The 27,843-nt window shown below is 47.4% G+C and overlaps 5 protein-coding genes across 13 annotated transcripts in view; 2 read left to right on the top strand and 3 right to left on the bottom strand.

Annotated features, from left to right (window-relative positions):
• The window catches only part of LOC127068882 (tumor necrosis factor receptor superfamily member 4-like), a 10,742-nt gene extending 3,298 nt beyond the window's left edge, over nucleotides 1-7,444 (top strand). The window contains exon 2 of the mRNA XM_051005254.1: nucleotides 1,355-7,444. Within this exon, the coding sequence (XP_050861211.1) occupies nucleotides 1,355-1,855 (501 nt within the window). The 3' untranslated portion in view covers nucleotides 1,856-7,444. The remainder of the gene's footprint in view (nucleotides 1-1,354) is intronic.
• On the bottom strand, nucleotides 5,447-17,597 carry LOC127068862 (AP-2 complex subunit alpha). 7 transcript variants are annotated; one of them, XM_051005192.1, is made up of 14 exons: nucleotides 17,473-17,597; nucleotides 12,261-12,348; nucleotides 11,407-11,618; nucleotides 11,114-11,307; nucleotides 10,795-11,026; nucleotides 10,620-10,728; nucleotides 9,894-10,537; nucleotides 9,681-9,812; nucleotides 9,415-9,612; nucleotides 9,001-9,335; nucleotides 8,661-8,929; nucleotides 8,448-8,592; nucleotides 8,139-8,346; nucleotides 5,447-8,053 (listed from the first exon to the last, which is right to left on the bottom strand). In XM_051005192.1, the coding sequence occupies exons 1-14, from the start codon at nucleotides 17,521-17,523 to the stop codon at nucleotides 7,976-7,978; spliced, it is 2,895 nt and encodes a 964-aa protein (XP_050861149.1). In that variant the 5' UTR covers nucleotides 17,524-17,597; the 3' UTR covers nucleotides 5,447-7,975. The 7 variants fall into 7 exon arrangements, with proteins under 7 accessions (XP_050861149.1, XP_050861152.1, XP_050861151.1 ...); XM_051005195.1 differs by lacking the exon at nucleotides 17,473-17,597 and adding an exon at nucleotides 17,298-17,437; XM_051005194.1 differs by lacking the exon at nucleotides 17,473-17,597 and adding an exon at nucleotides 16,734-16,876.
• Nucleotides 13,494-14,341, bottom strand: LOC127068885 (thyroid transcription factor 1-associated protein 26 homolog). The gene is made up of 3 exons (XM_051005258.1): nucleotides 14,155-14,341; nucleotides 13,923-14,055; nucleotides 13,494-13,865 (listed from the first exon to the last, which is right to left on the bottom strand). The coding sequence occupies exons 1-3, from the start codon at nucleotides 14,282-14,284 to the stop codon at nucleotides 13,634-13,636; spliced, it is 495 nt and encodes a 164-aa protein (XP_050861215.1). The 5' UTR covers nucleotides 14,285-14,341; the 3' UTR covers nucleotides 13,494-13,633.
• Nucleotides 16,210-25,296, top strand: LOC127068878 (heat shock protein beta-1). 3 transcript variants are annotated; one of them, XM_051005242.1, is made up of 4 exons: nucleotides 16,210-16,583; nucleotides 19,110-19,226; nucleotides 20,080-20,266; nucleotides 24,076-25,296. In XM_051005242.1, exons 1-4 carry the CDS (start codon nucleotides 16,399-16,401, stop codon nucleotides 24,268-24,270), a joined length of 684 nt encoding a protein of 227 aa, XP_050861199.1. In that variant the 5' UTR covers nucleotides 16,210-16,398; the 3' UTR covers nucleotides 24,271-25,296. The 3 variants fall into 3 exon arrangements, with proteins under 3 accessions (XP_050861199.1, XP_050861200.1, XP_050861201.1); XM_051005244.1 differs by lacking the exon at nucleotides 16,210-16,583 and adding an exon at nucleotides 17,703-17,839; XM_051005243.1 differs by lacking the exon at nucleotides 19,110-19,226 and having other exon boundaries at nucleotides 16,218-16,583.
• On the bottom strand, nucleotides 24,075-27,843 carry LOC127068872 (nischarin-like). The gene is made up of 3 exons (XM_051005234.1): nucleotides 27,422-27,843; nucleotides 27,033-27,345; nucleotides 24,075-26,970 (listed from the first exon to the last, which is right to left on the bottom strand). Exons 1-3 carry the CDS (start codon nucleotides 27,547-27,549, stop codon nucleotides 26,005-26,007), a joined length of 1,407 nt encoding a protein of 468 aa, XP_050861191.1. The 5' UTR covers nucleotides 27,550-27,843; the 3' UTR covers nucleotides 24,075-26,004.

The raw sequence follows: 27,843 nt of genomic DNA, 5'->3' as shown, positions 1-27,843 counted from the left end.
ACAGGAACGAAATTCTATTCCTCCTTTGACTTTTAAATGGGGTCGACGGAACGCTATAAAATCGCGCTTTTATCCTTTACGTCCGATCGCACTCCGAATAACAATTGAAAGCTCTCTTTCCGAGCTTCGACGTTCGAAAAACGAAATACGTATGCGCGATCGATCGGTGCTCGTGCATCGTTCTCTCTTCGTCGAAATAATCGTTCGATAAGGAAAAACACCGTCCTTCGATATCGATCGATCCGGCCTGACAAATTTTCCGTTCAATTTCGCTCGCGAATCGACAGGGTGGATCCTTACGCGCGTCGTAGCTCTCCTCTTCTCTCCTTCCTCCTCTTTCCCCGTAGAACTCGAGTTCCGAACGAGAAGCAGTCGGTGTTCGGTAAGACGATTCGCTCGACACGGTAGTGACCGTCGGCGCGTGCCAGAAACCGGCTGCCAACAGCTGCTACTAGCGAGCACATGCGCGCGTACGAGACCGTAGGGTCTACGTGAAATTACGTATTCAAGAATTGCGAAGAAACGAGAAAGGCAAAGAAATTTTATGTACGCTTGACAAGCCGTCATTAATATTTTCCTCCACGGTGGAACCGACGTTTTTCGTTTTATTACTCCCCCCCCCCCCCCCCAAAAAAAAAAGAAAGAAAAAGGAACGAAAGGTAACGAGGTTATACGACAGGAGATAGCAGGTGCGTTTAAATACCGAGAAACAAGACGGATTCGATGTACCTAGTCGTTTTTACGAAAAATGACCGCGTACGCGAGAGGGAGGCCGCTCTCGCGTTCTCGTCTTTAGGTATTTTCACATTTTCGTTGTATTTACGGAAACGAAGAGAAAGAAAGGCGCGCAAGGTGTTCGCCTCGAGTCAGGTGCTCTTTATACCCGTACACCTGTTCTCCAACGGTCGAATTTGAATACTAAATTTAGTCGGGGAAGGCTATCTCGAGGAAGATCGTATCTCGCTTCAACGTCTACAACGAATTACGATTGATATCCTTCCGGAATATATTTTTCCATTTCTTTTTCACTACTTTTTCCTTTTGATCTCCGCACGAGAAGGTCGCGTTTGTCAAGATTTACGGTGAAAAGCGTCGAAACTTTGTCGTCGAATTTTTCGTCGTACGACGACTCTACTCGATCGTTTTTCGTCGCGTACTTTTACCTCTCTCTCTCTCTCTCTCTCTCTCTCGGTGCCTCGTCGCTTCGCAAAGCATGCTGCTTCGACGGGGCGTCACGCGATACGAGTCGAATCGAAAGATCGTAGAATTCGTTGACGTCGAAAACATCGATAGACGTATGCTCGACGAAGACGATATCCGCGTATTAACCGTCTGTTGTCCCCTTCGATTCCAGGTGACCGATGGAAGACCTCGTATAAGGCATCACAAAGGGGGTACCCATTGCAGCAGATGCGGTCCAGGTTGGGGCGTAACGAGTCGATGCGTTCGTGGTCGCGACACCGAGTGCGCCAAGTGTCTACCTGGCACTTATAGTCCGCATCACAGCACACAGCCATGTTGGATTTGTTCGAGATGTGGCCCGGGTCTTTACGAAGCTCATTCCTGTACTTCCAAGACCGACACGGTCTGCGATTCCTGCCATCGAGCCGCTCCCGATAATCCGGATTATCTTAGGAAATGCAAAACTCGTGGAAACTTCTTTTTAGCGCCCGAAGATGCCGAGGACACTGCCGAGGAAAGTGTCTTGATAAATCAATCCGATCGAGTGTTTCATTTCGAGGAGAGACAGGAGATTCTCGAGAAGGACGTTGAAGCTGCTGGTTTCCTCGATGAACCTAACGACCAAAATGATTTCGTCGATTACGAGTCGTCCAAAACCATGCAAAGGCTTTGAATCGTTTAACGAAAAATAAAGGAAGGAGAACGAAGGGACGAAACGATCGACGAGTTCGATTCGTTCTCGTATACTAGTCAATTGGTTGGTCGGTGCGTGCCTGCTGCCTGCCTGCCTGCCTGCGTGCGTCGTCTATATGAGATTAACTAAAAAAAAACGCATCGATGTTTTTCCACGAAGGCCATTAACAAGGCACGCTTTGTATACAGCTCTTTTATTTTATTTAAGTACGTACAACAGTTGCGGTCGGTCGTATAAGAAAATTATACTACCAAATTGAGATGCGTACGCACCATACTTTCATCTTGTCTCGCTTCATTTCTTTAGATATTTCGTCTCGTCTTCTTTCTTTAATTAGGACGCTTGATCGCTGTTTAACCTCGCGTAGAAAGAACGTGCTGCGTGTATGCCATCCGCTTAAATACTGTGCGTACGTATATGTATATACATACATATAAACACACGGCACACCGAACGTCCAACTTGTGTATAGCTACGATGTTTATGATTTCAATGTATAACGCGCGAGCGCGTTGTGTACGTGCGTGTGTTTATACGGGCGCGCGTGCCTACGTTTTCACACGCGAGGCTCGCGAACTTTCTTTTCAATTATCTTTCCCTTCAAGCTTTTGGTTTCAAGCGGACGAATAGAGCTAAAAACGAATCCGTTTTTTCTCGAGTTGGATTTCATTGCGTTGCACGGCAAGGTATTACATCCTTCTTATAAAAAAAAAATGTAATTAAACATCCTTCTATAAATTATCCACAGAGCATCGCTTTGTCGCTTATAATCGAATATAAATTAAAGGCGCGTCGTTCGTGCTGGCACCATTTTTTATTTTTTTTTCCTTTGTGAACAAATTAAAGACGATGATTCCGACGAGCGCGAAAGAGTTCTTCGATCGAGCAATTACGAGGTGATTGCGATATCGTCGATGGGGTCTATGTATATATACATACTACCATGTATATATCGTTATTATTACGACGTGATATATATATCGAAAATACACGAGTGTCATAGAAGAAGGAAAGATGGACACGATCCAAGCGAAACGCTTCTTATTGCTCGTTCATGGGCATAGTTATTTCCTTTGTCGCAAATATCAAGCATCGTCATCGATGCGAGAAAAAAGAGCAGATGCACTAGATCGTAGTTTCTATTCCTATTTCATCGTTTCTTTTTTTTTTTCTTTTTTTTCTCGTTCATTTTTCTATCGTACATACGTACGCGAGATATTATTGCGTGCAGCGTCGCTCGAACATACTCTCGAGCGTTTCTTTCTTATTCGTTTGCTCGGTGATAAGAAGGGGAAGTAGCATACTTTCTTCCAAGAGATCGCACGAATACGCGAGTGTCCTCGTTGACAGAAAACGCATGGTGTTACGATCGCCAAGGTACTTCACATCGACTATGCCTATTATCTAATATGTGTTATCATCGTTATTTTATTTTTTTCGCTTAAAACATATTTCAATTTTAATCCTTTATACTACATACCTTGTATATTATAAATAGAGACCTTTTTCGATCCGCGTGTGTATGTATACGTATATGTGTATATACATATATATATATATATACACACACACACACACACACACATATATAATTATTAAGTAAACGTTTTTAAACAATCGTGACACGCTAGGTACGACATAGGAGACGACGCACGTACTATAATAAAAAGGAGAAGAAACGATAGATGAACGTTGTCATCGACTACTCAAACACGTCCGAATTTCGGCATATGCGAAGCGCGCGGATCTAATCGGATAAAGCTACGTAGAAAAATTCGTTGTTCCTATTTACAAAGACTCTGCACTTAAAAGAGAATAAAAATGAAAAAGGAAACGAAACGAGTCGATCGCGCGACGCGCAAAACAAATCGTACGTACGTGCTTGCTTGGTACGATTGTTTAATAATAAATGTTTTTTTTTGGCTTGCACGGAAGCGCTCGTAAACGTTAAACATTCATTCGCTGCGTAGCCAAAAATCATTGGTGCTTTGCAAGAGCATGACGGGTATTTTAGTACCCGTAGCTTTTACTTTATACACGACGAGTCTGTAAATGTAAATGTAAACGTACGATATTCTAATAATAATAGTAAGAGTAACAACAACAACAACAACAATAATAATAATAATAATAATGCGACGGACGTAAGACTCTAATCACGTCGTCGTCTTGCTTTCGTCTCTTTGCTAATTCATTCTTCGAAACACGAACGCGAGTTACCATTCACCTTGATTTTTAATATCGAGTCCTCGTAAATATAGTATATATATATATGTATATATAGGATTTTTAATGAAATATATTTTCGTTAATATTTTTCTTTTTTTCTTGTTAGCCTTCATAGTTTGGCGTACACCGCATTGGTCTGCTTCGTACAATAGAGTTTTTTCGTACTCTGTATCGTGGACCCATTTACGCTTTCGGAGTATTTGGCACGGCACGTTGATAATGCTCTCTCGATGTATAGATAGATAGATAGACGGATAGATCGAACGAATCGATCGATCGAACGATTCGAGGACGTCCGTCTCCATATTTTTCCTTTTCTTCGTTTCACTCGTGTCTGCGCATACTCTCTAACGCATTACGTATAGCATACGAGCTGGAGCAAATTATAAAAATGATGCAAAAAGAAGAAAAGTGTCGAAAAAAGATCGAAATAAACGTTTCTTCATTTTTTTCATTTCTTTTTTATACGATATATCATCGCCATCGTTATTATCATTATTATCGTTATCGTTATCATTAACGTCATATATCGTTCAGTAATATAAATCAATGGCGCCTTAGAAACAATATGTGTGCATATATATATATATATATAAAACTAAAAAATATAAAATAATCGAATATTACAATAAGCGTCTCGCGCTCGATATTCTTGTTCTTAGGAGAGATCCTCCGCTAGCAGTGCTTCAAAGAGGAATAGAAGACGGATTGGACTTTTAATGCTAAAGGAACCCTAAGGTCGTCTCCTCTTTTCGTCTTCTTTTTTTTCTTTTTTTTATTCTTTTTCATCGCACGAAGATTCGATTTGAAAATCTTTGTCGTAGCGATGAAAAAAGAAAGCACTGATTTTTCTACGTGCTCGTATTACGTGAATTAAAAAAAAAAAGAACGAAATATTTCTCTCGTATTTATATGGGGAGGGAATCTATCTATATATATATATATATATTGTATATACCCGCGAGCGCGAAATTTTCTTACGTACACGCACACGCACACGCACACACGCGCGCGGACAAACATGCATTCGACGAATAAAACATTTTACATATACGATTACTTCGATACATCGAATGAACGAGTCTACACTTTCAATTTCTGCATAATAAATGTATAGAAATGTTTCTTTTTTTTCACTTTCTTTTCTTCGTTTTCTGTCCGAAAAGCGAGAGGTACTTTTCTTTCGTTTTCGCGTTTTTGTCAATTATCTTCGATATTAAATAATCCATGACTGGCGATTAATCGTTCAGACTATTCTTTTCTCTGGTGCAGTACTTACTCCGTCCGAAAAAGAAAAAGAAGAATGAAAATGATAAAAGGAAGAAGTAGAAACGCTCGAAATTAGTAATGAGATTCTGCATGGATATATTTTACACATATATAACACATTGAATACTACTAATTGGAAGGATACGACGTATCCCGAATTTCGCAAAATACAATTTTAAATCTCTCAGTTTCATAAACGGACTTTCTTCCGTTTGTCCTTTTGCTTTTTTCTTTTTTTTTTTTTTAATCTCTTGTCGCAGTTAAGCTATCCGCAAGATCGCCTGTAATACTTATTGTCCACGAATATCCGTCGTTTACTTTTTCCTTGCACTTGTTTATCGTTCCTTTGCACTTGAAATCTAAATTTTTCTTTACAGGCTTTTGTCTTTCATTTTTTTTTCCTTTTTTTTTTCAACAAGACATTACTACGCGACGTGATACGTAAGAATGTAGGCATCTTTTCGATTCTGTAAAATTCGTAGACCCGACGATGAAACGCATTTAACCGAATAACTTTGACAATATATTATAAGTTAACATTCACATTCAACAGATATGTATGTATACCATTGTACAATAATGTGGACTTACGATTAAATAAAGAGAAAAAAATATAGGCAAAAGGCATTGAATGCCTTTGTACGAAAAGTACTAGGAGAAAAGAGGGGAAAACGTGAGTGTGAATACTAACGAAAAAGAAAAAAGAACAAAGAAACGAGAAAAAAAGAAAAGAAAAGAAAAGAAAAGAAAAGAAAAAAGAGAGAAGAAAGAAAAGAAAATTAAGTCGAGTGTCTCTCTCGAGGCTACGAGTACTGCGATCTACTGTGTCTCGCGAAAAGCAGCCGCATTAACGGATTGCTTCTAATTATTATAATGGAAATTACTTATTTACAATTGAATAGATCTTTACAATCATCTGGATTAATGATTATCGTCTTCCGTAAACTATATATCATGTCTCAACGCCGCTTAAAGCTGCTCTTTTCTTTTTTTCCCTTTTTCTTCTTTTCTCTCTTCTCTCGATAATATCGTTAACACGTACATATATATAGGTCACGCAACCCTTTGTATGCATAGAAGTGCATTGTAAATATCACCTGTACAATGTACACGCGCGCGTCCATTACATATGTTACTACTGAAATATACATCTCACGTAAAACTCGTTAAAATTAATTAAAGATCGATCTATAGTCATGCTTACATGGAAATTAACTAATTCATCAACGCTCGATTATTCGCCAAAAAGCTACGGCATCTTACGTTTCCGACAATCGTCATCAACGTCAACATGATCGTTATCCGTTTTCTGTATCACTTACGAATCAGGAGATTTACCAGACACGGATCTATCCCGCGCCATTAAATGGATAAAACGGAGACAGCGGAGGGAATTGTGGGAAGTAAGCGGAGAAAAACGAACCGATCGTAGGTATCTTTATCGTCGAGCTCCTTTAAACGCGGGAGAATATTGAAGCTGAATCGACCACTAATATCATGGAGCCCGCGGTAATCGGGCTAAAATCTAGCAATCGTTGCGCGCGACACGATCGCGCACAGCGATGAAAAAGAGATATAAAAAGAGAGAGGGAAGAAGCTCGGGAGAAATCGTAATGAGAAAGGAAAAGACCTTTACCGAGTGGACAGCGGACAATGGCACTTGTGACAAATGAGTGCGTGTGCTGTGAGAACCGATATGTTGCGTCAATGCCGTTACACGTATATCGAGGGATTATTCGGATTTCGTTCGATGCTCGCTATATAAAAAAAACGTACACACGCCGCGCGTACTCGTTTGTTCTGCACGGCACGAGTGTCACTCGCGCGCGCGCATACACACGCAGAGACACCCATCCATCCACGCACACACGCACGCGCGCACAGCAGTAGCAGACGGACAGACGGACAGACAGACAGACAGACAGGATACACATGGAAATGGTCGCTTTCCAAAAAAAAGAAATATGAAAAAACAAAAAAAAAAAAACAACAAAAATTGAAATTAGACACGGATGCGAATAATGATTACTTTCTTCCTTCTCTGCTGGTTGAAAATTCGGACCCAGAAAAGATTTCGAACGTTGGAGGAGAACGTTCACGACGAACCGACACGCGGTATTAGAAACTAAAGGTACATACGTTACGTCTGTGCCGGAATGCTGAGTCTAATAAGATGGAAACGTCGCGTAGAAACGATACACAAAGTATAATGATACTTGCGGCTTATATCATTTAACTTTCGTTTTGTCCTTTCCGACTTTGTTTTCTCTCGTTTATAGTAATCTTACGTCCTAACGCTAGGCTGTTTAGGAAACCCCGTTACTTATATATTTTTTTTTTCTTCTCTTTTACCCACCATCTTACTCGTTATCGTGCCATCAAATATCTCTTGAGAGCTCATCATTTTCCTCGCGTTGGCGATAGATATTATAGCAATCAAAGGTCTATCCGTAAGCTTGGGTACAACGCACGCTTCTTAACGATTAATTATCAGTATTTGCTTCTTCTGGCGTACGGCGCGAGAAACAGTACGGTGCTCTTCCCGCGACGTCGCCCATAAACCAGCTTCTTTCGTCGCTCATGCACGCCTGCTAGGCCTTATTAAAATTGGTCCACTAGCAGGTCACAGATCTCGACCGACATAGACTCTTTACTCGAACGTACGGTTAATCGGAACATCTGAAATCGTGCGAAACGTCTCGTTACTCGCGTATCGTACGTTACGTTTAAAAAAAAAAAAAAATGACCCGAGAAGAAATATTACCTGCGCCTGTTTATTGGGCTCAAGACGTAACAAGCATCCAACTTGCTGAGCTCTCATATGAACTATGCCCGCGCAAACGAAATTGTCGGGATTCGGATCGATCCCGTCCAACAATTGCATTCCAAATCCTTGCAATTTTGTACGGACCTGGGCCAAGTCCATCGGTTGTTGCGCTTTGAATATCTTTTGCGAGCGTTGTTGATTCGCCCTGAAAACGCAAAGAAAATGTTCGTTCATACGGATCGTACACGTATCTCGGCGTGTACATATTCCTCTATTTTTTTTCTTTCTTTCTTTTCGTCAGCCTACCCTCCGAGGTTCTTCCACCGTGCGAAGAAAGACTCTCCGTTCATCTCCGTCGGTTCGAAGAATTTGTTTATCGTTAATGGTAACTTCATCGTAATTTTCTGCGGTACGTTATTGTAAATAAAAGATATGAGCATACTGGGGGCATCTGAAAGATAGAAGCCAAATAAGTATCGGAGCCGTTGGGGGATAACGGAGCAACAGAGATCTACGCACCGCTGTAGTCGTCGATGCACTCGGCATTGATCATCTGTTGAATCTGCGCGCCAGCTTCCAGGACAGGATCGACGGGCTTAACTTGAACGGCCAACTTCGCTTGATTCTCCTCCGACCACGACAGCTGCGGTTGAAAACTATGCAACGCGTACTGAGTTTTGTTGCCGTAGAAAAGCCCAACGCGTCCTAGATTTTGCCGGAATTCGGATTTCACTCCGATTTGAATCAAATCGTTCTCGAAGAGCACCCCGTTGTTTTTACAAACGAATCTACGAGGCAATCGTGAGCACGTCATACATCGACCAAACGCAATACGACTACTTTTCACGAGGCAACTTACTTTTTAGGATTGTACATGTTTTGAGTACCGTTCGTCGCGCCAACTTTGTTCGGCATATTGTATATGTCACCCAGAACGTCCAAAAGGACGCCGGTATTGCTGGACGGCTGCGACGAAGGTGGCGTCGACAAGCCCAACAGATCCGCGGAGGTATTGTTCACGGCGGAAACCGCTGCGACGGACGGCGGTTCGGCGTGATGATTGGCGTTCGGCGCCGGGCTCTTGCTCTCCCTGATCTCGTTCTCCGGCACGCGGCCAGGTTTCTTCTTCTTCAGAACGGCGAGAATCGAGGACTCCCGTTCCGGGAACGCGGGCATTTCCTCCAATACGGTGGCCTGTCGAATTTCACGATATTTTTTTAGTGTCGCGCCTCAACGTGGACCGGTCGTCGTCGTCGTCATCTTTGAAACGTACCAAGACGTCCGTAGAGGCTATTATGCTCAATTGTAGATATTCGGAGGCCCTTTGCTGAAGCTCGGCGTCGGCGCTACGCAAGTTGCTGTGTTGCCTGAACACGTCCTGGATCTGGGTCCGTATCTCGGGGAAGAGATTGACGAACTTGATGTAGGTGGACAGTAGCAAAGCCCGCGTCATCGGAGAGCAGAGGTGATACTGAAAACCGATATCGTTGCGTTATCGGGGGAAGAAGCAAGAACAGGTGGAGCCACGGAAACACGTACTTTGGAATGTAACAGCTGAAATTGTACGGACGGGGACGATCGCTGATCGCCGGCGATGAGATTGCCGAATTCTCCCAAGATGTATCCGCCGACCTTGACCATGTTCTCGTGACACGCCGGCGCTTGCAGGGCCTGAAATTTGTCTTTGTGACGGATCAACGTCGCACAAACCGGACGGATTTGTCATCGACGACAAAGTCGTGTTCGATTTACCTCAAAAACGGTTTTAGCGGCGTATCCTTGCACGTCGTCTCTGTTAATTACGATCTGTATAACTCTATACCAGACTTCTTCCGAGACATAGTCGCCAGCTATCCTGATTAGATTTAGGATAACGTCAACGTACCAGGTATAATCGGTAGCATATTTCTCAGCTAAAATCGCTACCTTGAGAACCATTTCCTCTCTGATGGAATAATCCGCAGTCTCGAGGTAATTTAACATTTCTTGCACTATCTCTTCCGCGTTGCTCTTGTCGCACATGGCGTACAAGAGGTCCACCGCTTGCTGCCTCACGGACACGTCCTTTTCCATCTTCATCGACAATATGACCACCTCTTGGTGCTTCTTCACGGCCTCGTGAGAGAACTCCGACGTGGCTAAATGGCACATCGACTCGAGGGCCAAATAACGTAGGTTCGTTTCGCGATTTGACAAAAATTGGCCCAGCTGATTGCACGCGCGTACCAATAGATTCGGTTCGCTGTCGTTGTGAATAATTAGACTAATAGCCTCGAAGAGAACCGCGTTCTTTGCGTTAGAATGTTGTACTTTTTTGGATTTCGGTGGTTCTTGGGCCTTGTTCAATATGGTCTCCAGGCACTCGTTCAGTCTTCCTCTGATTCCTGGATCCTCGGCTAAACAGAGATGGTAACGTCCTCGTTAATACGTCGTACCGCGTAGAGCACGGTACACGGTTGAAATTAGGCGTCTTTATACCTGGCGGCGTGTAATTTTGCAACAATCTCAATAATTTTACCGACAGCCACGGTGCCGGCACGAAGTAGTAAGTGTAATCCTGCAGGTCCGTATAATTCGACGTAACGATCTGAAGCAAGAGAGAAAAGGGATTACTCGCCGCCTCGCGGGGGAAACCGCGAACCGACTTACGTACTCTGCTCAATCTGGAGACGGCCAGGCTGACGCAGCCCTTGTACTCGTCCGGATTCCTTTTGACGAGCGCGTCTATCAGCGATGCCGCCGCGGTCACGACCCCGAGATGCTGATCGTTCAAGAGATGCACTATGCGAGACGTCCATTCTCCGCTAGGAACGACGTCCGGGGCAGTGCGCAGCAATCGCAGCAGGCACAACGCTGCGCTTTGCTTGACCACGTCCATGGTATCCCTGAAAAAGTACCGACGAAAATGACGACGCTATTCGAGCGGCACGTAAACGACGAGTGCGATCTGTCAAGGTAAGAGGGAGACGTACCCAGAGACGAGTAACTTTGGTATCTCGTTCCCAAATGCCTCTGCCATCTCTTTGCTGCCGATATTGGCGATGCATTGCAGCGCAAGATTTACATGGATTGGATTGCGGGACGCAAGATCGTTCTTTATACTTTGGATTATCAATTTAATGAGATCGCTGTTGGTATTTACTAAAACTGATATAAAAAGATAACCCTGAAAATAATATGGAAATGTAGATCGAAAGTATCAATTAAACGCAATTTAGGTCTCCGTAAGGCGCGCGCATAGACGAACGGCTTGAAAAATACTTACGATTTGTTTCTCCGAATATTTGTTGGAGGAAAGCAAGTTAACCGCTTCCATGTGCCCAAAATCAATGTCGTGACCGAGCAGGAAAATGAACAGCAGCTTGCACACATATTTCTTCTTCTGATAGCCGTCGAGCGTCTTGTCTCCTTTGAACTTGCTACGTATATTTGCCAACTCCTTGTTTATTCTCTTGATTTCTGCTTCTTTGCTTTTACCTAAAAGAAGATAGTTACGTCTTGAGATCTCGAGACTCATACGACTGGGACTTGATCGAGCTCTGTACGACACCACGAACAGACATTCGGTCAGTCATGCCGCTCATGAGATCATCCAAAGGAACTACTCGTAAGCTACAACGGCATTAGGCAGTTTGGTTGCTCGTCGAAGAACCAGAACATGGATTGGTCGGACTCAACTTGGTTTGGACCGCGAAAGTCCTTTAGAATTTACAACGCCAGCTAAGCATGCAAGCGATCACTAGTTCAACCGGACGACAGAGCTAGGATCAACGCGCTGGTTCGTTTTTAGGGCATGCCACGTCGTTCCCAAACTTTATCAAAGTCTTCTGGCGCGTTTGCTTTCAAAACTAGAGCTATCAGCGAGATACTCCGGTATCTCCGTTATATCAGGACTCCGCCCCCTTGTCTCCACGCTTATTTCATACGTCATATAAATTTCAATGGCATCTGGTATCTAAACGAGCTAGTCGACAGAGACGGTCTTGGGAAGACCCGTCGAATTTTAATCTCTAACCGCGCGAGCAAAGCAGAGGGAACAGGAGGGACGAGTTGCTATCGCCGTCGCTTCTCTTGGACGACTCTTGGACGGTGAAAATATGCATTAATCGTACAACTCACAATTCCTAATGTCCGAAATAAAGACGGCTAAACCTCGCATGCCATCGCCTCTAACAGCCGGCATCTTGGCTCCTTTCGCTCGAACCACCTGTAAAGACAGAGCACCAATCGTATATCCCTCTTTCACCATACACCCGATGCCGAACGTCGACTCGATCGGTCTATCTTTCATTCGCTTGGCACGCGCATGAGAAATGTAAAGGACGCAAGGGACGGTAGACGAAAGAGCAAACTTTTAATCCGCTCTACGATACCAATTGACGCGAGAGCGATCGATCGAACGAAGCGTTGTCTGGCGAGGAAAGTCTTTGACGCGTTCGAGACGAAAGAATCGACGAGGAAAAGAATCAAAGTCGGATAATCGTCGCGCACGGTCGAACGCGTACTCCGTGGGAAGGAGAAAAGGAGCCGGTCGAAAATAATTTTGACAGCGCTATCGCTCTCGTCACGATCGCACGTACTCGATGAAAAGGATTGGCGCACAATGGGAGATATTCGTAAATCGTCGCGGGTATCGCCAAGACGAGGAGGAGGAGGAGGAGGAGGAGGAGGAGGAGGAGGAGGAGGAGCAGGGGAGGAGAAGGAAGAGACGAAGAAATTGTGTCGCGAATAAAGCACGCCGAGGAGGAGGAGGAGGAGGAGGAAAAAGAAAATATCGATCGAGCGAGGAACGGGGCAACGTTTCAAAGGGCAAGACGAATCGCACGCGAGCTGTCTTTTGCTTTGCGCGGAGTCTGACTCGCCGTACGGCAAAAAGGTGGTGCGCCTCGAGAAAGATCGCCGACGATGGTCCACCACGAGGACGATCGATCCGTCGGGTTCGAAGGAACGGTTCGATCTCGAAGAATACGTACCGATCTGGCTCAGGGACAGCGTTCGAGCGCGGCTCGGTCGCGAAGTGCACGGTGAGCGTGAAACTATTCGCGAGTCGGTGCCAAAGATTTCGTGGCTGTCGCCATTTGCAATCGTTCGCTAGTTGACGACGGCTGGACGGTAAAGAGCAACGCGCATGCGCCCTTGGACGGGCGCGAAAAAAGTTTCCTCTCGAAATCGTCGACGCGCGCCAACTCTCTCGTTGCTGGCGAATCGATCGGTCGATGGGACGTCGCGCAGCGTTGCTCGATCGATTTGCCGCCGCGGTATCGACGGTCCACGACCTCGAGTATAAACTCGGCCGAAAGAGTCTTTCTCCGACGGAGCGGCCTCGCAACGCCATACAGAAAACTTTAACAATTACGTGTAGAATCGTTTTATTCGTTTCATTCGTACAGATGAAAAAGTAACGACAAATAAAGTTTCCTAGGGACGACGAGTCGATTCAACCGGGACGCTGTGCCCGAAACTCGTTTACGTTCGATTCCGACGATATCCATTCAGTTGGCTTTGTCCTGTTGTATCTTTTGCAACAAAAGTTCTATTCTATCCTTCATAACGGGCTGACCCTTCTTGGTCCTCTTCGACAGCTTTTTGCACGCCTGCATTTTCTTCTCTTTGTACTTTCGCAAAGCTTCCTCCCTTTCGGCCTTTACCCTGAGCGTCTCCTCCTTCTTTCGCTCGTACTCTTTTCTCGCTACGTCGAAGAAACTCGGACTTTTCTTCGGGCCGCTGACACAACGAAGAAGCATTAAACGACGGATGACGCTACAAAGTTTGCGATCCTACCTCGTATCCGAGTTGCCCGAGCGTGTTTCTACCTTGGCCTCGGTTCCCTTTTGCCGGGCACATCGATCCTTGGGAATTTCTTTATAGTAACCACGTAGAACCGCTCGTTTCCTTCGCTCTTGCCATTGATCGACTATCGGAAATACAACGATACACCGATAATCGAATCAGAAGCTAACCTAAAAATAATTTACAATCGCCAATCGCGACGACGCGATACCACCCTCCTTACCCTTGTATCTGTTACTATACTTCTTTAACCTGTGCTTCCTCTTGTCAAACGCGTTCTTCTCGTTTTTCGACGTTCTCGAGTCGTTGTTGAACGTAGGCTTCCTCTCGACCTCGTTCTCGCGTCGCTTCATAATCGCGTCTAGGTTAAAAGCGTGCGTTTAATTCCATCTACGCGTTTCCCCCCGCCACTCGCGGTCGCAGGTAACGCCAACGGCCGGCAGAGGGCAGCGAGTACCCAGCAGCAAGGAGCGCCCCGAGCGGCGGCCGATCGAACCAGCCCGCTCCTTAGCCGCCCCATTCGTCGGAAGAGACTCCTATCGGGCATCGGTTGCGTTCCTCGCGACGCGTCCTTCGCGTTCGAGGGTTGTTATCGATCTTGGGAGTCGTCAGCCCTCGATTCGATTCGATTCGATTCGATTCGGCTCGATTCGATTCGATTCGATTCGATTCGATTCGACCAGACTCGTCCGTTCGTTTCATCGGTACGATGATTTTATCGGTAACGACGAAGCGATAACTCGACGTACGAGTGCTTCAAGTGGCAGTACTTTTGCACGTACGCGCTTTCGAAACTTTTTTGGAGGTTAAGGTACCAACGAAGGCGTTCTTGGCAACGATCCACGTTTCGCATTAGCACGCGCGCAAAGACGATAGTTTATAGCCAGAAACGACGAAGCAACGTCGCGATTGCGCAACGCGTCCGTTCGATCGTCGATTCGAACGTACGCGAATTTCTTCGCGGCATTGGCATCGATTTACTACACGCTCGTCGATTCGCGTAGATCGCGACCGATCGCGCGTCCCGATAGTCGAAGGGAGAGGTTCGAAGAAGGACGAATCGCCAAGGACGATAAGGTCGCGCGATCGTCGCTTCTATCGGCGGCTCGGAAACGTTGAAGATCTCGTTGGGCTTTGCTACGTCGAAGAAAGCGAGACGGTATCTTCTCGGTACGCGTCGAGAGTTATTATTAGCGGACAAAGTCCGACGATAGTATCCGAGGGCAGAGAGGCGTCCGAAGGAATTCTTTCGGCGCGGCTCTCTCCGTTCCTCGACGGTTCAATGTCGAGGATACGAGGAGGAAAGAAAATGGGTCGTCGGTTTCTCGAGCCTTGTCCCCCTCGATCGTGTAGGGTTCGCGTCGGAGAGACGAATTCGGGCAATTCGTGTTATTCGCGGTCTGGCCATATTAGGGACGTTGCGAGTCGTTCCATCGATCGACGAAACCCCCGCATGGATGACGTCAGGCCAGTCGAGTTCCCCCACGCAGAGAAAAAAGGCGAGTTCCTTCGAAGAGAGATCTCGCCCGTGCGTCGAAGGAGCGAGGAAGGGAGAGAAGAGAACCGGTTCGCGGCAGGTCTCTCGTTTCGAGCGATCCGTCCTCGTCGGATCGCAAGCTTCGAGGATTCCGACATTGACACGCTTCTCGTCGTCGGCCTTCCCTCCCTCCCGCCCCTCTCTCTCGGCCTCCGTCGCGACTTCGTCGCGCGCTCCTCCTATCCTCCCTCCCCCGAGTACTCTCGATACGCCGCGTAGACCCGAGCGGCCGATCGTCGCGAAAATCGAATCGAGCCCGATCGAGAGTCGTCTCGTCCGACGGGCGAGCTGCCAAGGAATTCGCGCGAAGGAAGAGCGACGTAAAGATATTTCACACGACGCATATTCCGAAAGAAATATTTTTATGCTCGAACGAATCGATTCGTTCCGGTACACGACCGCGTTTCCGTACCGGCCTTCTTCCAGTTCGCCACTCGCAGCCACGATCTCCGTCGAAGAAGGGAAGCGACCGTACTCGTACTAGTCCGGCGCTCGATCGCGGGGACCTGCCCACGAGTTCCGCGTATTCGTCGGCGCGTCGCGATCTCCAGGGGTCCGAGAAACTTTCGAACGAGAAATTCAAACGTCGAGCGCGTCGCGAGATATCGTCGATCGGTCGGACCGCGTGTCCGGAGAGCGACGATAACCGAGGGCGGGCGAGCGCGGCCGAGCGGGGCCGAACGTCCCGACGCTCTTGGCGTTAACTATTTAAGGAGGCGGGAGCGAGGCGCGCTCATTCCTAGACGAAACGTCGGAGAGTACGGTTCGAGACCTCTTTCCACCCGACGATCCTCGCTCGCGCGATTCGCGATCAAAGTTTATACACGTGTGCTCGCAAGAGGAGGCAGCGTCTTCCGAGTGGATCGGTGAGAGGCACGGCGAGAGAGCGAGAGAGAATACGAGTTTGTGTACGCAGAGAGCGGAAGAAACATGGCCGATAGTGGTATCAAGCGCAACATTCCCATCAAGTTGGGTGACTTTAGCGTCATCGACACCGAATTCTCCAACATAAGGGAACGCTTCGACGCCGAGATGAGGAAGATGGAGGACGAGATGTCGCGATTCCGCAGCGAGCTCATGAATCGCGAGAGCAATTTCTTTAAGAGCACCACCAGGTAAGTTTCCGTCGCGTACGACGTGTATTCTCTATCGCTCGCGTTCGCTTCGATGTAACTTTTAAGGATCTCTCTCTCTCTCTCTCTCTCTCTCTCTCTCGGCCGAGCGATGCTTCTTTCTCTTCTTTTTCGTGACGTACGAATATTTACCTTATCGGGACTGATCTAGGAAGGATCGGCGTCGTACCGGCGTCGTCGTCGTCGTCGTCGTCGTCGTCGCCACCGCCGACGCCGCCGCCGCCGCCGCCGCGTTAAAGTTCCCACGAGATTGGTCGGAATCGACGAGTTTTTCGGTTTTATAACGCTTTTTCGCCTTTCTACGTTCCGATCTACGACGTTCGTCTTTCTCTTTCTTCGCGAAGCTTACGTACGTCGTACGTCGCGGCTATTTTTAGAGCTTCCGTCACTGCATTCGAAGACGCAACCCGAACGCAGCCCCTCGGCTTTTCGTCCCTCGAATCTCGCGTCTACGTGCGAGAACGCGAGGAGGGGGACGGTGTACGGCGCGTACACGCGTACGGAAGGAGAGAGGAAAGAAGAAACGAATGGGAGACGCGCAACGGATGCCCTCTTCTGCTTTAAGGCGGATCGATATGCGCGACGCGAGCCGCTGACTTTCGGATCGTTCGTCGTCGATCGGCCAACGGACGATTACGAGTCGTCGAGCGAGATAAAAAGTGTACCGCTTCGCGATCGGCTACGGAAAAGGTTTACCTTTTCGAGCTTTACCACCGATTCCTTGGGTAGCGAGAACGCTCTAACGCGTTGACCGAGCCACGCGAAGGACGCGTTCGGCCCGCGTTGTTTCTTTTTTTTTCATCGAGCGTCGAAAGAAAATAGCGAAAAAGTCCCTGAGCTCGCAGGGCGGACGGAACGACGAATTTGTCACCTTTCGCGGGTCCCGGGCGTACTTGAAGAGCACTTCCGTCGTCGAATGCATCGTCCTCGCGAGACGGCTCCGATACTGAGGCCGCGCTCCTCGCCTCCTCGAGCTTGCTCGCGCGTCCTTGACACTCGCACGTTGCACGCTCGTTACAAATCTTCCCCCACTATCTCTTCGCACGGTCGGACCCGCTGCGCTCCGTATGTCGCGCGCAATAGTTTTAACGCGACATTTCGATTTTACGTACGCGCGCTCGCTCGCTCGCCGATCGACGATTTTCCCTTTGCCCCGAGGAGGTCCGGCAGATCATGACGTTCGCCCGTCGCGACGAGGATCTCTATCCTCCGAGGCACAAAACCGTCATCGAACTGCGGTACGTTGATTACGTTCTCTCCGCATCGTCTCTTGGAGACGACTCGAAAATACTCGCGTCCTATGGAACGACCTATCGTTTCCACGAGTATCGCGCCGTCCCGTGCCGCGGCTGGTCAGAGCTTTAGAAATCGATACCCGAGGGCTTAACGGCGTCGCTAGTTTCTTTCTTTCTTCTTTCTTTCTTTCTTTCCGTCTTTTTTCGCTCCCTCTCACGATCGCCTACGATTCGACGTAGAGTTTCAACTCGGAGAAAACAGAGTCGCGATCTTCGAAGCATTCGTGCGGCCCAAGTTCGTTAAAGTTTGCCAAAGTACTGACAACGTGTTCCGAATTCGCTTCCTTCACGCTTGAGCTTTCATTGACGAGCCGTCGGAAGTTAACTCGGGGCTTTTAACAATTACGCCACTCGAGCGACCATGCGCGATGCGTGCTTAAGAAAGATTAGCTCGCACGAACGGAGTCGATTCCCCCGCTCTTCTCCCGCCTCTATCTACCGTATGCATCGACGCGTTCCTCCCTCGCTTTTCCTCAATGAGAGAGCAATGCCTCCTTCTTACTTCACGTCGTATCCATCGCGAGAGATTATTTTGGAACGATCCGAAAAGGTCGTCGACGTCGAGCACCCGTGTTTCCTCCTGCTCGTTAACGCGAACCAAGCAGGGTGGAGTTCGTCACGTCCTACGCGCGTCGTCCGAAGCCTCGCACCACGGCCGTCTTCAAAGATGTATTTTAAGCCTCGAGGATACGTGCCTCTCGTCGAGAGAGAGATCGAACGAGTTTTCTCCGAGTACGGCGATGCTCGATCCTGATCGGTAAAAGCCGATCGCTGCTAATATCGATCGATATCGAAACGCGTCCTCGGCGTCGTCGCTTCTCCTATCGTATTTCGACAGAAAGATTAGATGCCAGATATCGTCAAAGACGATATCGTCGAAGGCTTTCGTGAGAGGTTGCAATAACGAGAGAAAGAGCGATAACCCGCAATAACTTGGCTACTGACAGTGAAACTCGAATAAAACCAAGACAAACCGAAAACTAACGCAGCAACGACGTTAACGGAGAGATCGAAACGATCGACGATAAACAAGACTGGCTATTAATCGATATCTCCTTCCTCCCCCTCCCCTTGTCCCCTCATTTCTATGCCCTTTGGCGCTCTCCCTCTCCCTCTCCCTCTCTCTCTCTCTCTCTCTCTCTCTTTCTTTCTTTCTCCATCCGTCTGAACTCTCCGCATTGGCACGTTGGTGACTAACGACGACAACGCAAAGTCGGCATCACACGAGCAGCAGCGAGCACAAAACGTCGACGACCTCGAAGACGGACGGTTGGGACAAGGCCGACCCTGCGGCATCGTCGGCACGATCGGCGTTCGATAACTTTAAAAGGTGACGCTGCTTGAGCGACGAATCGACCGCAACAGAAAAAAAAAACAGCACCGAGATACATCCACCCACGTGCATAAGACGTACTACGTGTATTACCCAGCCAATGAAAAAAGATAAAAAAAAAAAAAAAAGAAACCAATGTCGTCCCCGTTAGAAAGTGCACCACCGATTAGCCATTTTATGTCAGACGCACGCTCGCACGTAGACGCCTTCCTTCCTACGTCCCCGATTCCTCGTTTGTCCAAAGCTTGCTCGAAAACGTCAAGTAGAAAGTAGCGAACCCTCGAGTAATCACTAGATCGTCTTTTTAGTTTGTAATCGACGAATCGGAGTGCTGACTAATGGACTTTTTTAATAGCATGTTTCCAATTGCGTTTCGTCACGTTAGTGGTACCGCGTTTGGAATCGATTTAGCGATTCACAGCTCGTTCGTCGCGCTCTAGGAAAAATAAAAAAAGAAATTATTTTTCTTCCTCGTAGCACGAATCGCACGGCGATCGTACGTCGTCCATCTTCATCTTTATGTTTCTCCTCTCTCTCTCTCTCTCTCTCTCTCTATGTCTCATTTTCCCTTTTCGTTCTTCCCAGTGTACCACGTTGCATCATCGTAGCGAGGTAGAAAAATTCATTCGCTCGACGCGCGTCGAGTCGGTCGTTCGACTTTGGTAGCGAGCCGAACCGTTGGAAAAAATGAGAAACGAAAATTTCTCTCTCTCTCGCTCGCTACCCACGATCGTTGTTTCGCGATCGAATCGGTTGGACGGCCGACTCTGCGTCGTTCATCCTCCATCTCGTAAAACGAGATCGACGGAGCGATTGTATCTAATCGTGACTCGATTCGATCGATTTTCAGCACGACCACGCAACAGAGCAGCCAGAACAGCTCGCTGAGTCCTCAGCATGACTCGACTTGGCTGGACGGACTCAACAGTCCTCTTATTCAGGACGAGGGTGACAGTAAAATGTTGAAGCTACGATTCGACGTGTCGCAGTACACGCCGGAAGAGATCGTCGTCAAGACCGTGGACAACAAACTTTTGGTGAGTTCGGTTTGTCTCCTCGTTTCGTCCTTCTCTTCGCGTGAAAGAAGAAATTCCAAGAGCGATCGGCGAATAAGGTTTTAATCGCGACGAATCTCCGACGAAACGAAATTATTACGGCTGACTCATCGCGCATATCTCGTACGGCACGATGATTTGCGCAACTTGGCAAGATGCAAAACTGGTTCACGATTTTGCGCAACCGGCGCCGACTGCCCGTCAAAAAGTTACAACGGTTCTCGTAGATCGCGGCTCAACGCGAGACGATGTCGTCCGATTCCAACTCGAAAAATTCCTTCGTGCTTCGACTCGACGCTCGAAAAGTTTCGTTCGATGGAAGAGAAAACGAGATCGGCGTATACGCATCTCTCGGAGAGAATAACGGGCAGGAAGTGGCTGGTATTCGGAGGCTCTTTCGAGGCCTTTATGAGCGAGCTGGAACGTTCTAATTGATCCGATGACGTCACTTCCCGCTCGGATGTTTTATCTTCTGCATTAGGTGCAGAGATCGCACACGTCCAGCGAACGATACTTTTCCTTCTTTTCTCGTGCGTTCGATCGCGTGGTCGTCGGATTCGCAAAGATTCTCTCTCTCTCTCTCTCTCTCTCTCTCTCGTCATATTCGTTTCTCGAGATGCGCGCGTACTCGGCTCTCCTCTTCTTTGGCCAACGTTCGCGGGGGCTTGGACAAAAATAACCGCTACCAAAAATATATTTTATGCCAGCCGTCACGGCGGAGAACCAGGATAATATTCGGCCGTTACGAACGTTGCTCTAGAAAATCAGGAACGATCGATTTCGTTCTCCTTCCTTTCCTTCGTCGGCGTTAACTCTTTCTTCTTCCTTCGTCTTGGTCATTTCGCGTATTTCTTCTCGGTGCGTTACCTCGCGCGCCTTTGAATCCGTCGCCGTAAATATTTTTACGAGCGTTGAACGATCTGCGTCTCCTTTTCCGCGCGATAAGAACGAAAATACTTTTTTCCTTCTTTTATCGCGGATGCCGCGGCGTTTGATAAGATAATTACAACGAGATGATCGACGAGAAAATTACCTCGGGAAAGATGATTCGACGGGAATCGACCGAAAGAGAGAACGCGTCTTTCACGAACGAGTCAACGGGACGGCCGAAACGATTTTCTTGGAGAACGCGCCCGGCGAAGGACAAAAGAAAAAGAGGAGGCTGCTTTGGGAGAAATATGGCGCGATGCCGTTGTGCAAAGCCACGGTACAAGGTCGTTGCACCGCGTCGCTACTCGTCGAAAGCCACGTTGGAAAGGTCCTCCCGTTCCTGTCCTAGGAATTCCAATCGAAAGGTTGCGTTTCTATGCGTCTCGCTCGATCGTATCTTTTTACGCCGCTTGCGTCATCCGTCATCGAAGTTGATCGATTCCTTTTGTAAATGCAAACGAGCCCAGCCTCTTTTAGCTTCCTACCTGCTCGCATCGGTCAGAGCGAGAGAACGGCCGTCGGGAATCGATCTCGCGCGAAGCTCTGACCGATTTCACTCCTCTTCGCAAGGTGACTTACTTCCCTTTAAAGCGAAATATTCGTCCGCGTGTCAGGTCGGCTCTTCGATCGTGGCCAAGGACCGATTTATTCGGGCCGAGCGCGACCGCGACGGTCCTTAAAAGGGCCGATGCCGCTCCAAGGACGGCGTTACCGGATCGACCAGTCCACTCTTACTTCTACTTTACTAATTCGATTTAAATCGCTTCTACGCGATAGCGAAATTTCGAGAAAAGCGAAGCAACGTCGTAGGTCGATCGACGTGGAATTATCCAAGAAGCAACGGATAGAGAGACGGAAATATGCAAAGAGTGACTCGCGATGACTCATCCGATGATCCGTATTTAGTTACTTATGTAATTCCAACGCGTCTAAGACCGACGATTTATGTTACCGATCGCGATAGTCGAGGATAAATTATTTCTTTCTCCGCGAAACGTACGTCGCGCCCCGTCTCTCGAGCATTTTTATTCTTCCTCGATCGAACTCCGCCAGAACCTTCCATCGGATTCCTTTTCGCTAATTCCGCGTCACGAAACACCTGTGCGATAGTAACACACGCGCTTCCAAATAGAAACGCGAAAGCGCGGATGATCGAACGGTGGAACCTCTTGCGCAATACTCCTAGCATCCGCCGTGGTAAGACGATACTCGGAGCGGGGCAAGGCTCGGGATCCCGGAGGAGGTCGAGTTACCGGTCCCCTCGCTTCAGGGTTCCTCCGCGTTCTCTCTTGCCAGTCCGCGACTTCTGAGATTACGTACGCCGCGTCGTAGTCCGCGATCCTTGATCTTTCTCCCTCGGCGCGCACGAGTCCGTATCCGCAAAAAAATGTCGAGGAAGCGTCGAATTGTAATTACCCGACGATCGATGACTATACGCGGGACGAGATCGCTTTGCCGAAGCCGACGAGAATAGATCGAGTTGGGGAGAGTAAAATTTAAAAGTAGAACGTATTCGCGCGCGAAGGCAAGGTGAAGGCTGCGCTACTTGGCAACGAGAGGGTCCCCTTCGAGAACTCTGGCCGAGTCGACCGATTCTTTGGCGCCTTTTACATAACGCGATTTAAGCCGTCGCGCAACACCGATCCGCTGCTTACTTTGTTCTCTCGGCCGTATCCTGCACCTGCATTTTTTTCTATCCCTCCTTTGTAACCAAGACATTCGTTCTATCGTCGTCCGCGTCCTCGCCGAAGCGTACAACAATCTCGTCTAATCGAATTCTTTGGATCGACGCGGACAAAATCATTTCCCTTCTCGCTCTTCGGGACTCTGCGAAAAGGCGAATCGATCGAGACGACTAAAGAAACGCGCGTTTTCTAAATGCGTCGATGATGGCGCTTTCTCGACGTCGATCGCGACCGATGACATAATCAAAGATTCGCGAGATACGTTCTACTCGCGACATTTCCTTACAGAGACGAGTACTCTTAACGTTTTCTCTCCTATTCTCGAAGCAGCGATATCTCTGACGTCGCTCGAAGGATCGATTCTTCCTCTCCGTCGGAGTCCCTCCGACGCTCGAAGAGGAAGCGAGGGTTTCTGATATTTCTCGAAGGCGGATCAAAGTAGCAAGAAAGAAAAGAGAGCGAGCAGGAGCTGTTTCCTATCCACTCGCGTATATCGATTCGAGTAGGTCGGCTCGGGTCGCGTCGACTCGGGCCCCGTCGTCGTTTTCCACATCTTCCTCTCTCCGGGCTCCTTGTATCTTTCCATTCTTCGCCGTTACTCCCAACCGCCGTACAAAATGTACAACGCGTCAACTTTATTACTCTTCCGTCGTCTGTGCGTGCGTGCGTGCGTGCGGACGTTCGGTCCTTTATTTCGCTACACCCATCCGCAGATGCGAGATTTTCCATCTCCGAGATGGAACATGGTTCGTCGCTGCGGAGAAACTCGCTTAGCGTGTACTGACCTACACTCCTTTCGCGTAAGTGGATTCTAGGCGTAGTTGGTCGGCCAGCAAGAATGATTCATTGTCTCGACGCGAGCGACAAATAGGTCGACCATTCTTGCGAATCGTCTAGCCTTTCCCTACAAACTATTTATACCGCGCTTAACGACCATTATCACCCATAAAATAGAGAGAGAGAGAAAAAGAGAATTGGAAAGTGTAAAAAAAGGAAAGAAGAAATGTAGGTCAAAAGTCGTGTAGGCTTGTCGCTTTGCTTGGACGGACTAATAAAGCAAACATACTATGCAGTAACCTCTATTACCAATGTCACGCGAGTCAAACGCAAAAGCGCTTTGCATCGATCTACGTTGATAGAATACGTTTTTGACGAGACAATCGTATCTGATTCTAGGTTCACGCCAAGCACGAGGAGAAGACGGAAAGCAAATCCGTATACAGGGAATACAATCGAGAATTTTTGCTGCCGAAAGGAACCAATCCAGAGAGCATCAAGTCGTCCTTGAGCAAGGATGGTGTTCTAACCGTTGAGGCTCCTCTACCGGCTATCGGTTCGGGCGAAAAGCTAATTCCCATCGCGCATCAATAAAATTTCTCCGTCGCGTCCCCTTTCTCTCGCCAAGTTTCCTTAAGAAAAACAAAAAAAAAAAAAAGCTTTCTCACACAGCGAACAACGGAGAAGAAACGTTGCGAAAAGAAACGCTCATTCAGGTCGAGAGTAGCATATCGAGAGATCGTCCTTCCACCAAATATCCCGACACGATCAAAAGTCGTTCGACTCTTTCTTTTTTTTTTTTTTTTCCCAACGCCCTCTTCGTCAAGGATCGAGAAGAAAATTATTCGATTATAATACGGCTGTTAAATTTTTCTTCCACGATCCGCCGTCGTCACGTCGGAATCTTTTTCGAAGAATTTATAAAGATTTTCTAAAGAAAGAAATTCATTTACGCGAAAAGATATAAATGTGCGAAGATATGAAAAAATATATATAGAAAACGATATTACTGATTATATAACGATATACACGCGCACATACATATATATGGATGTTTGTAAAAAAAAAAAGAAAAAAAAATTTTTTTCCTTTCTACGCCTCTATAGGATTTTTTTCTTTGATACACGATGATATACACGCGATATTTGTAATACTCTGAGAAATGCGTAAATTGCTCCGCAATATGCAATGCTTTTGACAACGTCTCTCTCTTTCTTTTCTTTCTCTCTCTCTTTTTTTGGTTTTTCCCTTATCGCGTACGTAGGCACGTAACACCGCTTTGCAGAGCATCGGATACGTGTTGTTTTTTAGTTGCGCACCGTCATGGGCTTATACGTAAATCTTGCGGTTTATACGTGCAAACGAAAGATGATCCTTTGTATCGATAACTTATGTACTTGTCCTTAGTTTAGATGTACGTTAAAAAGACCGTAACAACGATGCTTGACGTAATTTAAGGTTCATTATGAGCATTATCGATTATTATTTATGAGTACGTTAATCGTCGAAGGAATTCTCACAATGTTCAAACTTGAATGCAAGAATACGAAAGTTTCGAATAAAAATAAAATTATTAAAAAAAGAATAAAAAACAAAAAAAAGAAAAAACGCACGACGAGAGCAGCGAGTGATATTTTTCCCTTTAACGTCTTTTATTTAACAAAATATTCTGTCGCTTTGTACAGAGAGTATTATTTGTATATGCGCATATAATTGAGTATATCGGTAGTACCATGGCGTACCACCGTTACAAAATCGTTACATCGCTTTCCTTTCCTTTTTTTGTTTCGTTCGTCCTTCGGTTGTTTTTGTTTGTTTCTTCTCTCTCTTTTTGCTTATTTTTCCTTTAAATAACACCTTAAGAAATACCTCGTAAAAAATAACAACATTAAAAAACGCGATAACGTTAAACGGAACGAGCACGGCAAGCGATTCGCTACCGAATATCGTCCCTTCGCAACTATCGCGATGGAAACGACGAGAGACGCCTTCCTCCGTTCACTTGATCGCATACTCTCTTCGTTCCGGCCATATCTAACGCTTAAAATTATATCTATCGGTAACAGCAACGACCTCCACACGGACGTGGACGATTCGAATTGACTTTCCCGTTTTCGCCTATACTCGTCGCTTTGATTAAAATGTACAGAGAATCCTACTTTTTCCTACTTTTTCGGCATAGATCACATCGATAGGAGATTTTTGACGTCGGGGCGCGATAAAAAGAAACGATAAAAAACACGAAGAAGAAGAAGAAAGTGGAAAGAACGACACGAGAGCTCGATGTCGAGCAACGACGACGGGCAGAACACGACGTTTGCCTTCCTCTCATACGCCCGGTATCTCGGCGGAAAATAGCGGCGCGTCGGCCGCCGTGAAGGTCGGCGATTTACCCTCCCTAGCGATGCGTAACGCCTGATGCACCGACACGGTGTCGAGCTCCTTTTGATTAGGCTTCTCGTTGTCGAGACATATGTCGACGGCCCTCTTACCAAAGGGCTCCAAGACTTTGACTCGGTAATCGACTATGGTCGAGACGGGATTGCCGGTTAACCTGAGGTGTTCCAAGCAGGGTAAGTGACCGATATTCTTGACCTCTTCGATCTTCTCGATACGATTGCAGCTGACGTCGAGACCTTCCAAGGAGTACAACTTGGAGAAGCTCGCGAGCGACGTTAATTTGTTTTGCGACAAGTCGATGTAGACCACGTAACCGAGTTTGGTGTGCAGATCGTCGGGCAAGGAGGTGAAATTATTCGACGCCAAGTAAATCTGAGACAACCTCGGTAACAACGTGACGTTCGATATCTCGGACAGAAGGTTGTTGTTCAGAACCAAAACTTCGATGTGAGGCATCAGCCTGATGGCCTCGTCTATGACCTCTATCCGATTGTCGCTGAGATCCAGATGAGTTACCTTTAGCCAGACGTGAGAATCGTTCGCGTTGTTTATGCTCTTGTGAACTTCCTCGCACATCGCCAGCTCGACGATATTGCGAAGCCTCGTGTTCGTCACTTTGAGAACTCTTACGGTATCGCGAAGGTTTCCCATGTTGTAGATCTTGTCAACGGGATATCGGTCGATGGTCAACTCCTCGACGTTCTTGAAGGTCGACAACTCGATCGACAGAGAGGAGGAATAGATGTTGCTACTTTTGTAAGTCTCGGTACTACCCACGACGGTGAGATTGCTCAGATGAGAGTTGAAGTCCAGAACGTGACTAAAGTCGTACTTCTTGTCGACCACCTCCATGACGGGGCAAGGCTGCTTCAACCTTTCGCTGATGGCGTACAACTGAAAAGGACGAGGAATCGTTATCGCTCTCTGTCCAAAGAGGTAGAAGGCGCTTCGCTCACCTGTATCGGGTCGAACTTGTAACTTTTGGAGCTTTGCAAGAAGCTGCAGCCTTCGGTGAACAGTTCCAGCGCCATGCTCTGCAGCAGAAAGAATATGTCGTAAACGTGCAGATCCAAGAAGACGGCCAGCTCCCTAGGCATGGCCTTCTTCAAGTAAGCGTAGACGGCGTTGAGATATATCTCCAAGCTGTGCCTGCGTTTCTCCACGAAGGCCTCGCACTTGTTACCGATGAGTTTCTTAGGAGGCAAGATGTCCTTCTCCACGCAGTGCTCGGACACCAGCTTCTCGTGGAGCTCGACGAAATCGTTGTACCTGCCAAAAAGGGGCCGACCGTTGAGAAGAAGACTTGGAAAGTACTCGCGCGGAAACGCAACGTCGAAGGCCTTACCTGTGCTTGACGGTCCACTTGACGGAAACGACCGTAACCTCGATGCTGTAATACGTGATACCGTCCAAAGTGTCGGCCGATGGTATCTTTATGCGAACGTTTTCCTGATTCAGGAGAAGGCAGGCCATTATATCCGACGCGTCGTCGTCCGACTATCGGCCTCGAGTCGGATCGTTGGCTATCGGTACGTCGTTCGTCGATCGCGAGAGGTTATCTTCGGGTGGTCGGGCGGACGAGTGTCGTTGTCGGGGCGAGGCCGTCGTCCGTTCCTTCGCGTTTAAAAGTTTCCGCATCGGCGTGGCATCGCGCTCTTCGATTCCTCTCCGTGCGACGACACTCGGTGGTCCCTTCGACGGCGAGGCTCCTCGATGCTCGCGAGTATCGAGTGTCCCGTGATCTCGCGTTTTAACGCATCTTTGACA

This window comes from Vespula vulgaris, chromosome 14 (genome assembly GCF_905475345.1).
Source record: "Vespula vulgaris chromosome 14, iyVesVulg1.1, whole genome shotgun sequence".
Lineage (NCBI taxonomy): Eukaryota > Metazoa > Arthropoda > Insecta > Hymenoptera > Vespidae > Vespula > Vespula vulgaris.
Note: the sequence above shows the minus strand (reverse complement) of the source record. Positions and strands in the feature narration are given on the sequence as shown.

Bases quoted from the DNA above. Each gene is read 5' to 3' on its own strand.
- LOC127068885 (XM_051005258.1), bottom strand. From the start codon at position 14,284: ATGAAGCGACGCGAGAACGAGGTCGAGAGGAAGCCTACGTTCAACAAC. The intron at 14,056-14,154 runs GTAAGGAGGGTG...TATTTCCGATAG, and splicing joins GTATAGTAACAGATACAAGG to TCGATCAATGGCAAGAGCGA. The intron at 13,866-13,922 runs GTAGGATCGCAA...TCGTTGTGTCAG, and splicing joins TCGGGCAACTCGGATACGAG to CGGCCCGAAGAAAAGTCCGA.
- LOC127068878 (XM_051005242.1), top strand. From the start codon at position 16,399: ATGGCCGATAGTGGTATCAAGCGCAACATTCCCATCAAGTTGGGTGAC. The intron at 19,227-20,079 runs GTGACGCTGCTT...ATCGATTTTCAG, and splicing joins GCGTTCGATAACTTTAAAAG to CACGACCACGCAACAGAGCA. The intron at 20,267-24,075 runs GTGAGTTCGGTT...ATCTGATTCTAG, and splicing joins CCGTGGACAACAAACTTTTG to GTTCACGCCAAGCACGAGGA.
- LOC127068862 (XM_051005191.1), bottom strand. From the start codon at position 12,432: ATGAAAGATAGACCGATCGAGTCGACGTTCGGCATCGGGTGTATGGTG. The intron at 9,813-9,893 runs GTAAATCGAACA...GACAAATTTCAG, and splicing joins CCGCTAAAACCGTTTTTGAG to GCCCTGCAAGCGCCGGCGTG. The intron at 9,613-9,680 runs GTACGTGTTTCC...ATCGGTTTTCAG, and splicing joins TTCAGCTGTTACATTCCAAA to TATCACCTCTGCTCTCCGAT.
- LOC127068872 (XM_051005234.1), bottom strand. From the start codon at position 27,549: ATGGCCTGCCTTCTCCTGAATCAGGAAAACGTTCGCATAAAGATACCA. The intron at 27,346-27,421 runs GTAAGGCCTTCG...CCTTTTTGGCAG, and splicing joins AAGTGGACCGTCAAGCACAG to GTACAACGATTTCGTCGAGC. The intron at 26,971-27,032 runs GTGAGCGAAGCG...CGTCCTTTTCAG, and splicing joins ACAAGTTCGACCCGATACAG to TTGTACGCCATCAGCGAAAG.